This window comes from Macaca thibetana, chromosome 9, assembly GCF_024542745.1.
Source record: "Macaca thibetana thibetana isolate TM-01 chromosome 9, ASM2454274v1, whole genome shotgun sequence".
In the NCBI taxonomy this organism is placed as follows: domain Eukaryota; kingdom Metazoa; phylum Chordata; class Mammalia; order Primates; family Cercopithecidae; genus Macaca; species Macaca thibetana.
This window is the reverse complement of record NC_065586.1, coordinates 25,424,153-25,437,245: the sequence shown is the minus strand read 5'-3', so window position 1 is coordinate 25,437,245 and position 13,093 is coordinate 25,424,153. Positions and strand designations below refer to the sequence as shown.

General features: G+C 39.3%; 1 protein-coding gene across 1 annotated transcript in view; it reads right to left on the bottom strand.

Moving 5' to 3' along the window:
• Nucleotides 1-6,078: 6,078 nt before the first annotated feature.
• The window catches only part of GPR158 (G protein-coupled receptor 158), a 431,923-nt gene continuing 424,908 nt past the window's right edge, over nucleotides 6,079-13,093 (bottom strand). The window contains exon 11 of the mRNA XM_050804852.1: nucleotides 6,079-12,294. Coding sequence (XP_050660809.1) covers nucleotides 10,795-12,294 — 1,500 coding nt within the window. The 3' untranslated portion in view covers nucleotides 6,079-10,794. The remainder of the gene's footprint in view (nucleotides 12,295-13,093) is intronic.

The window sequence follows — 13,093 nt, the reverse complement described above, 5'->3', positions numbered from 1 at the left end:
TGAAATCGTGTTCAACATCATTGATCATCAGAGAAATGCAAGTCAAAACTACAATGAGATATCATCTCACTCCAGTTAAAATGGCTTTTATCCAAAAGACAGGCAGTAACAAATGCTGGTGAGAATGCAGAGAAAAAGAAACCCTTATAAACTACTGGTGGAAATGTCAATCAGTACAAACACTACAGAGGACAGTTTGGAGGTTCCTCAGAAAACTAAAAATACAACTACTATATGATCCAGCAATCACACTGCCAAATATAAACCTAAAAGAAAGGAAATCTCTATATTGAAGAGATATATGCACTCGCATGTTTATTGCTGTTCACAATAGCCAAAACTTTGAAACAACCTATGCATCCATCAACAGATGAATGGATAAACTGTGATACATATCAACAATGAAGTATTATTCAGCCATTAAAAATAATAAAATCCTGTCATTTGCAACAACATAGGCGGAGTTGGAGGTCATTATGTCAAGTGGAATAAGCCAGGCACAGAAAGAGAAACTTTGCATTTTCTCACTTATTTGTGGGAGCTAAAAGTTAAACCCATTGAACTCACGAAGATAGAGGGTAAATGAACGGTTACCAGAGGCTAGGAAGGGTAGTGGATGGTAGGGGGGAAGGGGGAGGGAGAGTGCGGATGGTTAATGGGTACAAGAAATAATTAGAATTATTAAGACCTATTTCCTAGCACAAAAGGGTGATTATAGTAAAGAAAAAAATATTGTACATTTTAAAATAACTAAAAGAGCATGATTGCATTCTTTGTAACACAAAGAATAAATGCTTGAGGTGGTGGATACTCCATATACTTTGATGTTTTTGTTATTCATTGCATGCCTGTATCAGAATATCACATTTAAACCATAAATATATACACCTACTATATACCCATAAAAATAAAAACTAAAATGTTAAAAAAAAAAAAAAGGTTTTAGATCCTTGAGGAATCACCACACCGTCTTCCACAATGGTTGAAATAATTTACATTCCCACTAACAGTGTAAAGTGTTCCTATTTCTCCACATCCTCTCCAGCACCTGTTGTTTCCTGACTCTTTAATGATCACCATTCTAACTAGCATGAGATGGTTTCTCACTGTGGTTTTGATTTGCATTTCTCTAATGACTAGTAGTGATGATCTTTTTTTCATGTGTGTTGGCTGCATAAATGTCTTCTTTTGAAAAGTGTCTGTTCATATGCTTCACCCACTTTTTGACGGGGTTGTTTTTCCTTGTAAATTTGTTTAAGTTCCTTGTGGATTCTGGATGTTAGCCCTTTGTCAGATGGATAGATTGCAAAAATTTTCTCCCATTCTGTAGGTTGCCTGTTCACTCTGATGGTAGTTTCTTTCACTGTGCAGAAGTTCTTTAGTTTAATTAGACCCCATTTGTCAATTTTGGCTTTTGTGGCAATTGCTTTTGGTGTTTTAGTCGTGAAGTCTTTGCCCATGCCTATGTGCTGAATGGTATTGCCTAGGTTTTCTTCTAGGGTTTTATGGTTTTAGGTCTTACAGGGAGGGGGACATCACACACCGGGGCCCATTGTGGGGTGGGGGGCAAGGGAAGGGGATAGCATTAGAAGAAATACCTAATGTAGATGACGCGTTGATGGGTGCAGCTAACCACCATGGCACATGTATACCTATGTAACAAACCTGCACGTTCTGCTCATGTATCCCAGAACTTAAAGTATAATAAAAATAAATATATAAATAAAATTCAGGCCCATGCTATGGCTGCTGTTCATTGTGTTCTGGTCCGAGGCCAAATAGTCCAGCAGCTTGAGTTTCATGAATTTCTATTGGAAACTAAAAAGGAATTTCAAAATAAAAATTTCATTCTAAATTTAACCTCTTTGTTAAATTTACTGCCTGAAATGGTATTTTCTTATTCTTTATGCAGGACTAAACTCATTGCTTACATCTTGCAGGATTTTGGGGGAGGCATGTTTGCTCTGTTCCTAGTATTTTACCTATTCTTTGTGATCAAAGAAAAACAATAATTTCTTAAGTTAAATACAGCTGTATGAAATAGCAGGGAATAACCGCTGTAGAAGCAGAATGCAAGGGGATCATGTTGTATAGGTGTGATTTTTGGACTTAGGGAAAGAGTTCTTCTTTAATGTATAGATAAGAAATGAAATGGAATAAATATATGTAAAATGAGCCAAATCTCAGAAAAACTGCATCAATTTCATGTTTAAATCAAGTAATAAAGTTTCAAACAATTATGTGAAGAAAGCAACTTGTAGAGCATTATTTGTATTACTTATGCTCTTTCTGGTGAGCGATACTAGTCTCTTTTCCAAACTGGCATTAAATGGATCCCTAAGGGAGAATATGGTTTGTATCCCTAGGGTCATTTTGGAAGGATGGACATTTGTCGTACAAAATTGACTCTTCCTGGATTAATCATCCAGAAACTTTACTACGTAGTTATGTTTGATTCTATTAACCTTTAGGATAGTAAATAACTTCATTTAAAACTTGGTCTTACAAAAATATTTTGGCCCAGCTTCTTATGCTACATGAAGGACACTTCTTCACGCCACTTCTGCGTGAAGAAGCAGATCCATTCCCAGCAAAGACTGAGTAATAGTGAGACAGAGCAAGAAAACAGGACTCAGAAAGCACGCTGCTTTCCAGCCTCTTTTCATTCAGGTCTTCATTCTGGCTTCATTTTGCTTTTTGAAGCAAATTTCCTATGACTTTTTTTTCCCCAGAACTTCATATGAGTATCTTAGTATAATATATTTATCAAAAATCAAGGGGGATTGGAGGTTATTTATCACACTTCTGCTCCCTTTCATGTGTGTGTCTTCTCTAGCTGATTTTAAAATTGCCAAATGTTTGACTAGATGTTGAGGGGCTATATCCATTTCTAGCAAAGCAATTTAATGCAAAATGAAAATTTTCAGTCAGACACACGTGTGCAAGCATGCACACACACACACACACACACACACACACACACACACACAATCTTAGTCATTGGATGAGAAAGGTCCTGAGATGTCATCTCTTTCAAAACTTCCCTTGTTCAGGCGAAGAAATGTAAACACAGAAAATTGAAGAGACTTTTCCAAACCAGACATATCTGGTGGTGGAACCAAGTTTCAAAACAAGGTCTTGTACTCCTGATTTTTTTTTCATCCTCTGTTATTTTTCTTTTTCCTTTTCTTCTTGAGACAGGGTCTCACTCTGTCACCCAGGCTGGAGGGCAGTGGTGCAATTGTAGCTCACTGCAGCCTCAAACTTCCAGGCTCAAGTAATCCTCCACCCTCAGCCTCCTGAGTAGCTGGGGCTTCAGGGGCAAGCCATCATCCCTGGCTAATTTATGATTTTTTTTTTTTTTTTGTAGAGACAAAGTTTCACCATATTGTCCAGGCTGGTCTTGAACTCCTGAGTTCAAGCAATCCTCCCGCCTCAGACTCCCAAAGTGCTGGGATTACAGGCGTGAGCCACTGTGCCTGACCCCTACTCTTGTTTATCAGTGGTATTTACCACTATTTGCACTTGTTATAAGATACCTATCAAATATTTCCCAACTTACACATGTGGTTTTTTAAAATGTATTTTAGGATTTTTGTTTCTATGTGTTTTTAATTCATGTTTATTATACTTTTTTTTTTTTTTGAGATGGAGTTTTGCTCTTGTTGCCCAAGCCGAAGTGCAATGCTGCGATCTCAGATAACTGCAACCTCTGCCTCCCGGGTTCAAGCGATTCTCCTGCCTCAGCCCCCGGAGTAGCTGGGATTACAGGCGCCCACCACCACACCTGGCTAATTTTTTGTGTTTTTAGTAGAGACGGGGTTTCACCATGTTGGCCAGGGTGCTCTTGAACTCCTGACCTCAGGTGATCTGCCCACCTCAGCCTCCCAAAGTGCTGAGATTACAGGTGTGAGCCATTGCTCCTTGCCCATGTTTCTAAACTTAGTCGAAGACATATAAATTTAATGAAAGTAAGTGGGTACACAAAGCAAGAGGAAAGGTATGCTTTGCCTTGGCTTTTCCATGCCTTCTAGGTCCCTCACCACTGGCGGAGGTGTACAGAGGCAGGTGACTGCACAGGTAGGATACCATCAGAGTTGAGAAAATAGATGACTCCTCTCCTTCTTTACAGGGGGCTGTAAAGAGGACGAGTGTCTATTATATATTTGAATGATAGCCTTTCTAGCTTTCCCATGGTCCAGCAAATGGTTACAGGGCAGTCAACCTGCTGACCCTTTCATTCAAGTGGTCCTGAAACTGAGTTTGTGCCTGGGTGCTCTTAAACAACTTTATTTCCAGTTTTCTCACGTGTCAGAAAGTAGACCCCCTATTGGCTGCCCCTTGACTGTGGTTTAATCTCTATTTACATGGTTCCAACATCAAATTTCGTCTAAGGACTACAATAATAAATCTCAGTTCCTCAAATTACAAGCAGCATGTAATGTAAAAGGCAGCGGGACGAATCTGTAGATTATTCACCATATGTGCATATTGCTATTAGTCTTTGAGATGTAAAAAGAAAAAATATTTTTCATGATCTTTTAACATCTGTACTATGTGGCAAATTTAGATGCTTTTTATATATTTTTCCAATTTCCAACAAGTGATATGTGTTATGTATTTACATATAACATATATATTTCTGTTCACACGTGAAACATTTATGGTTATATGCAAGCATATTATGACTACTTCTATATAACATGAAACATATGGATAAGAAATTCTCAAGTCAACCAAATGTCCAAATAGTTTGTTCAAACTCAGTATCTCACTTCTCAGAAGCATCTGAAAGCCAAGCATCAGAATCTATTTTTATGTGGATGTTTTATATAGACTTAGCCATGCTTTATTTTACAGAAAGAGTTCAAATAACTAAAAGCAAGTTCAAGTTCCTACAGCCTAATGCAATATTTTACTTTTTGTGACCTATGGAAATATCTTTTATAGCTCTAACAAACTGGGCCATGGCCAGAACTTTAGGCTTCTCTTTCCTTATGGTGGCAAATCAATACTAAACGTTACAAAGCTGGAGAGTTAGAATTAACATGATTCAGTCATACTGTGGGTTTTCCAGGAACTGCCAGAATTTATATGGAAGTCCAGTTAATCAACATTTTTGAAATGCTACAGCAAGTTCTCACCCAACTTCTCAATTTCTCTTTCTCTTCAGGTGTATTTTAAGCAGTGATTAGTAATCAAAAATTCCAGTTGGGCAAATATTTATTGGACTCAGGGCAAAGCACACTGCTGGAGATTAGGGATCTATAGACGAACAGAGCTCTTAATTTAGCAGATGACTCAGTGGAGTATGTAACGAAATTACAAGTCAGTGCAGTAAGAGACTTAAGCAAATTCCGAAGGCAAGCTGAGAAGAAGGAATTCATTCTGGCTTGAGGCATTAGGAAAAGTTTCATGGAGGTAACAGGGGCCTTTGTGCTCCTCCTTGGAATAGGGAAAACAAACATCCTGGGTGACCAGGGATAGTCCCAGTTTACACTGTTATCCAGGTATAATTAATTTTTTTTTAAGACAGGGTCTTGCTCTGTCACCCAGGCTGGAGTGCAGAGCCATGAACATGGCTCACTGTATCTTCAACCTCCTAGGCTCAAGGGATCCTCCTGCCTCAGCCTTCTGAGTAGCTGGGATTACAGGCACATGCCACCATGCCCAGCTAATGGTGTGTGTGTGTGTGTGTGTGGGTGTGTGTGTTTGTAGAGATGGGTCTTGCTATGTTGCTCAGTCTGGTCTTGAACTCCTGGTCTCAAGCAATCCTCTTACCTTGGCCTCCCAAACTGTTGGGATTACAGACGTGAGCTACAGTGCCCGGCCAGGTGTATCGTTTAATACTGCCCTTTTACTCTCAAAGGTTTTCTTTGGCCAATAAAATCTATGATCACTCCAGCATTAAGGTGTACATAACATGTTGGCAGGGAGAAGGGGAGAGAATTTGAATTGGACCAATGAGCAAACACAAAAGGCATGGAAGAATCAAACCTCTTGGTGTAGCTGGAGTAAAAACTGCATGAATCTTGTGTGCACAACAGAGGGAATTTTTTTCTTTTCTATTGCTGATTGAACTGAAATGGGAGTATGTTCTACAAGAACTGGCATGAACCTTCTATTTGCATATTTAAGTTATTTTTCTTTCTAGGAATGTGACTGTTGTGCAGCACAGGCCTCTTCCTATATTTATCCCTTATTTTCCATGTTCATTTGATCAGACAGTTTTATTTCTGGCAGTTTTCACATCACAGGCAAAGAGAGGGAAATTAAAAATCAATTCATACATTTCATTATCTGCCTTCTAGCCAGTTAACGCTGAATTAGAATACACAAGATGCTTGAACTTTGCCCTTGTACTTTCTAATAATCAAAATGTTTAAAGAGAAAACAATTCAAATTAGAAAGATTTGATTGCTGTCTTTACAACTATTCAGGAAGAAAAGATGGGATATGCTGATACAAGAAAATCTTAACTAACTTGCACTGTTTTAGGACACCAGATTTACATTATTAATTTTTATGTGATAAAGTCTATTTCTGATTTCCCTTAGGATTTTTTTTTTTTAACAGAAAGAGTCTAAATTTAGAACAAAGAAACAACAAACAATGTATATGAAAAATAATATAGTCAGGCAGGTCAACTAGGCAAGTCCAGCAATAACTGAAAATTTTGTAAGTGGCAATGGTGTGAGCAGATGGGAAAAGGTAGTTGCTATGCTTCATCCAAAGAAGGGTGCAGGGATGAGGTGGGGACCAGCCTCCCTCCCCTTCCCTCTTGTTAGGCTTGGTTGTCTTTCTAGAGTGCTTCTGAGCTGGTAGAAACTTCAGTACACACTGCAACATGCCCCAGACGCCTTCTTTCCCAGGCCAGGTTAGTACCAAGTTTTCCCATGGCAGGAACCTGGGATCCTGTTCTTCAGCTTTTCTCATGAACAGATGATATGAGGTCTACCAGTCTTCAGAAAGGGCTTTCAAGGCTTTTGAAATTAGCCAAAATGTCAACAAACTTAGAAAAAAAATTATATTTGACAGTTATCTAAGTAACCTGATTTTTCCCATTTCACATGAGTATAATAAAATAGTAAACCCAATTGGAGATGTGATTTTGATGAAATAAACACGAATCTTTCCATCTCCTTTTTAGGCTCTCATCTTCTCTCATCATGACTCTCACACTAATCTTTTTAGCTTCCTCTAGTCTCTTCACGTTTCAGTCCATTTCAGGGCTGCTTCCAAGATGATCTAATATTGGACTTCATTATGCCACTTTTAAAAGCTTCCCTATAGCTTCCAGTGCTCCAGGATGAAGCTGCTGTTAACTTGAAGCGTGGTGTGTAAGTCTGTGCTCAGTTCCGTCTCCAGCCTTACAACAGTTTCCCTTTGATACCTGTTTGTTGCCTTTGCAGAATTTCAGCCTGGTGAACCTGAACTCCCTAGGGAGACTTCTCTGACCTTAGTTATGCTCATCTGCCTATTATTATACCAGTGACTGGATACTCTCATGGGCCTGAGTGTTCCTGAAGGGGGGTTATCTTTGTATCATCACTTCTTAGCAGATTTCCTGGTACTGTGTGTGGAGTAAACAAGCAAACAAAAAAGGTAGCTGAGTTAGTTCCCATTCGGGAAGAGCCGTCTTAAATCAAAACCACGAATAGGTTTGCTTGCTTCCCAAATGATTACCTGTGTGTTTGAGGCCACATTTGACTAATCACATATTCCAACAGACTGGCAACATGAGGATGTATGTGCACAAGGATACCGAGCCAAACAAATATATGGAATTTCCTTTAAAGTTAGACTAAATAAATTCAGTTTTCTATAGATGAACACACAAATCCCCACAAATCACTTTCATATAAATACGTTTTATTGCAGAGAAGTTATAATTATTTACATGCTGCAACACGTCACAACATAAATTTACCAAATATTTCATGGTGGGATGCTGTAGGTTTCAGATAATAGTTTTAGGAGAACCACAGATTAAGTGAAGAGACTTACAGCTTTATTGACTCTACGACTCTCAGTTGCTAAATGCTAGACGTCAAAAGGCAGTGTTTTTTCAGTCCTACCTGTCATAACTTGCATGCAGAAACCTAGGAAGCAAATACAAGAGAACTGTCGAGTTTCAAATCCATATTGCCACCAAAGTTTACAATGGGTTGAGTTATACTTCATGTCGTAAAGCATTTAATTCTTGCATAAAATATACAATTCTATTAAGATTGGTATAAATCTACGTATTTATAAACCCTGGCTTAAAAACAAGGACAGGATGCAGCCTGCACATGCATTGAGAAGGACAACCTAGCAAATGTTTGCGACCTTAAAAGTGTTTATTCACTTTCTGTGGTTATCAATCTGGAACAATAACCTCCTGACTTGTAAATTTCAACTTCTCTTGTTGATAATGGCAATGAAACTCTCAGAAAGACTCTAGGCACTCTCACTGATTTATGCTGGTGGAGAATAATCTATGAACTATAGAATGTCGCTAAGGTATAATTTGGCAAGTCTTTTTAAGTCACATCTCTAGCAGGATCAATCCTGAAGTGCAATAGAAAGTCACTGATGCTTGACCGCATATTTCTCAAGAAATGAATCAAGTGCTAACAAATTTCGGACATAAATGAAACAAGTATGTGGGTCTAGGAACTTCCAACCCAATTCACAAAGATTCCTTAAAGGAGGTCACCAAGCATATAGGCCCTTCATTGAAAAGGAAGAGATCAAAGAAATAAATGGTGTAAAGACACAAAAATAGAATTTCTATATCTTTTCAAACTGACCCCACCAACCTGAGTAATGCATAAAGCCAGCAAATGGGTGAGGAAGATTTGTGCACAGCTTTGCAAAACAGTGAAGTGCTTGCTTACTCCTGAATAAAAAAATCACTGAGAAAAATTTGACGATGAATATGGAGAATTCTGTTTTTACCTTCCACTGAAAATAATACTAAGAACAGCCCTATATCCACTCTCTGATTCTGTTTCTCCATCTTTTATCACCCTAGCATGTCCTCCTTGCTGCTTGTGACATAAACAAATAGTTATTTGTGCTGGGAGTGTCCTGGCCAAATAAGCAGTTGATACTTCGGTGTTTACAGGGAGAAAAAGGGAAGTCTCAGTTCTATTTCTGAGTGATTCTTTGAGACCGAGCTTTGGAATCTCATTGCATGATCATATCGGTAGGGCTAAGTCGGCAGCTTAGGATTCCCATGCCAAGAGATCAGTGTGGAATGCAATAAGCTTTATAAAATATGCTTTGGGGGCTGCTTTGCCTTGCAAATAGACCTTACATGTTACATTTTGAGCAAGTGGCTCACAATGGCAATTTGCAGGACTTAGACATTTTCCAGTGCTTGGGAGAATTAAGATTCCATACCACCTTATAGGCTTTGAATAAATAAGGTTATAAAACCTCTTTGGGATTTCAGCCCAGCAAATTCTACCTCTAGCTGAAGCAATGAATAAGAGTTTACGAGAATAAATAGTTTAAGGTATTTTAAAATACTGTATTTCCAGTGCACATAATAAAAATATATCCATACAACGATCTTGATGCTACCATAATTTTTTGCTTTAAAAAAATAATCCCTTGAAAGTGCTATCAGGAGCTACCTGTGTTTTTTTTGAAAGGCAAACTTCCCAGGTCTGTAGTACTGCTATACTTCTCATGTCATCCCTAGAGTCTTCCCTTTCCAAAGGTAATAATAATGCACAGTATATTTTTCTCACTCTTAGCTTCTTCCTTAGGAAATGCTGCTAAGTATGAAATACTGAAAGAGTTAAAAGGGACAATTAATTGGAATGAAGGTGTTATCTATCTCTGACTTTGAATAAACAATGGATAAGTTGTCCTTAACTTATTGAGACATATGACTAAGTAGGACCACTTGATCTCCAATATTAATAAAGCTTCTGAGTCCTAACAAGAAATGCAAAACAAGTAACTCAACTTGTATAAAAAAACCCTGATTAAGACAGTATAACAAACCATGATGTGAAATAATAGAGTCAAATTCAAAGTCACAATATATAAACCACAGCCAAAACTGAAAGTTTTTATAGTAACAGTGATGGCTTCCGAAGCCAGAGAAAGCTTACTGTACTTCAAGAATCAACTAAAGTTGATAGATAGCAGGTATTCTGTAAGGTGCAATAACAATTGAGTAGCTGCAGATTGCATAAATGTGTTGTGTCACATAATACCAAAGTTATTTGCAAAAATTATACAATCTGGAATGCTTGAATATGAGACACAACGATGTACTGAAACATACATTGATAAGAAAACGAAAGCAATCATTAATATAAAAGAGATTTTTGGGATGCATTAAATTAGCAGTGCTATCAAGGTTAAATAGGTAAAGTAAGTTCTTCTCGGTCAGCTACTTAGAATTTCAGTTATATACGTTTATACCTTTTCCTTCTTTGCAAATCTGGTACGTCTTCTGTGCCTCCTGGTTTACCTGGCCTAGGATCTTCAAAGTCCCATGGGTACATATTGATCAGGGCAGACATTGTGGACTATTTTCCTTAAACATGCTGAAATGGAAAGATTTTCCTAGTGTTACCAGGGGAAGGACTTTCTTGACCAAAGTCTGACTTCATTATGACATTGTTGCTCTTGTCCCCCAGGTCCTCTTCTACCCATACTTCTGACTTCACCTCACCATCCGTCATGTTTTCCTCGAATGACAAATCCTTCTTGGGAATTTTTGATTCTTATATCTTCTGTCTTTATCCAATCCGGGGTTCCCTCCTTTTCCTCTTCTTCCTGGGGATGCTACACTTTAAAAGTATCCCAGACTTCTTCTTTCCGAGGCCCTGCTATCTTACTTGCACTTAGAGCAGAAGAAGCAGGTAAAGCTACACTTCTTCCAGCATTTGGTTGAGCTGGGGTCTCAAACTCCCAAGGGCACACCTCTGCTCGTGACATTAAAGGTTGCTGGAAGTTATTACTTGAGCTATAGGAGCCACGCACATTCTCCTCAGAGGATGTCTTTTTTTCCTGGTGTCCTATTTGGTTGAGATTTTCATTCTCTGTTTTTGATGCTACAGCTTTGGGGGGCAGTTCTTCACTCTGCCCAGCACACACTTTGGCTGCATGAGGCTGACCTCCGTTCTCCTCTTTTGCCCTCTCTTGGAGAACTGGAGTCTTGGAAATGAAATGCTTCTCATTTTCCAAAATGGACTGGCCTTGGATCCCCCAAAGGCATACTTCAGCCTTATCTGTGCACTTCTGATTGGATTGCTGACAAACTTCAGCTGCCTTAGGCTTGTGGTGAGATTTCTCCTTTAAGGAAAAAGTGGGGTTTTTCTCCATTTCAGAAGCCACAATAGATACATGCTTTTGAACTTTTGATTCTGAAGGCACAGGACCAGGGGTCAGGTCATAAACCTCCCAAGGACACACCTCCCCAATGTCAAAGTTGTCCTTCATCTGGGTGGCGCCTGGGTTCAGGTCAGAATTGGCAGTGGTGGGGTTGACCCTTTGTTGTTTCATAATCCCAGATTTCTGAGGCTTTCTTGGCTCCTCCGCAGGATTTGAGTTTTGGGGGGTAGGATCTTTAGTCTCTGTGTTATCAGAATTTGAGTGATTTCTGTTTGTCTCTTTATCTTTTGGCAGAGGTTTCTGGGATTTAGCACTTTCTTCCACGCCTGCTGTTTGGGTTTTCCCAGCTAATCCAAGAGTCTTCTCCTTGGCACTTGCTATGACACTGAGAGACTTCTGTAACATTGACGTTCGTGGGTGTCCAGGCTTCTTCTCTGAGCTGAGGTTGTGAGCACTTGCTGACTTGCACACCAACGGCACCGACTCCGTGGACTCAGCCTCACTGTCTTCTTTTAGTTTTTGTGTCAGTTTCTTACTCGACAGGGATTCCAGTGTGGAATTTTCTGTCACCTCCTCCTCTTGGCTTTCTGTGGGTAGGCTACTGGACTCTTCCGTTTGGTCTCTCACGTGGTCATAAGTGCTGTGGGATTTCTTGAGTGAGAAGACTCGGTTTTTCAGGTTCTCCTCCTTGGATTTCCCTGTGTTCCCTGAAGACTCCGGGGGATTCTTCCTGATGAGGGCAGTGCCTTTGGCTGTGCCATGGTCGGTGCCCTCCTTGTCCTCTTTAGAGCACTGCCTGCTGACTGTCTCTGGGATCTCGGTAATGCGTCTCATGATGGAACGACCTAGGCCCTTCTTTGAGCACCGCTTTTTCTGGAGATGAGGGTTGTTTGTAATCATCTTCTTTCTTTTATATATTTCCAGTTGGGCATAGAGTTTTTTCAGCTCATCCTGCCAGAACAAAAGCAAATTCAAAGAAGTGTAGAATTTAGTGTTTCGCCATAGAAGATCACTACATGGTACTAGAATTCAGTAAACTTGGGCTCTTTAGGGCAACTGCTCTACAGCTTTCTCTGGCATATGTACTTGTCGATTTTCTCCCCATTTATACTTTCTGATTATTTTGTGTTTTGTTTCACATAAAGCATGGACCTTAAGACATGAACTCATGTATTCTAACCTTGCATTAAGGAGCAAGCACTTTGCACATTCAAGTTGTGTGGACCAGACTGAGCCTGGACCAGCACAAAACACAGCATGTTGTTTATAGGTGAACCATATCCCTGAGTAGTATTGAAGCATCATGTAGCCATTGATAAAGTTACATGTGATGTTAGATTAGGCTTAGAGGGTAACAGTCCTTTGACTGCTAAAAACATCTGCTTCCTTCAGACGCTGATATGTTGTCGTAGATTATTTTAAATAATCCAGGCTCTCCTCTCTGCTCCACAGATCTATCCTACCTTTCCCTAAGCAAGATGTCATAAACATGTATTATGGAACATGTCTAATCAGTTCATCACTATGAATACCAATAAGTCAGTTAAGACTCCTGAGGTTGACCAGGCTACTTATAAAAGCTGAAATGGCCTGTGCATTCTAATTTATACTATGGTTCATATATTTCAGAACTGGATTAACTCTGCATTTGACATCTTCAGTTCATACCCAAACACATTCCCTCTTTCTGAGACATACACGCACAAACATGAATGCACATGCATGCACACACTCCCCACCAACCCACAGA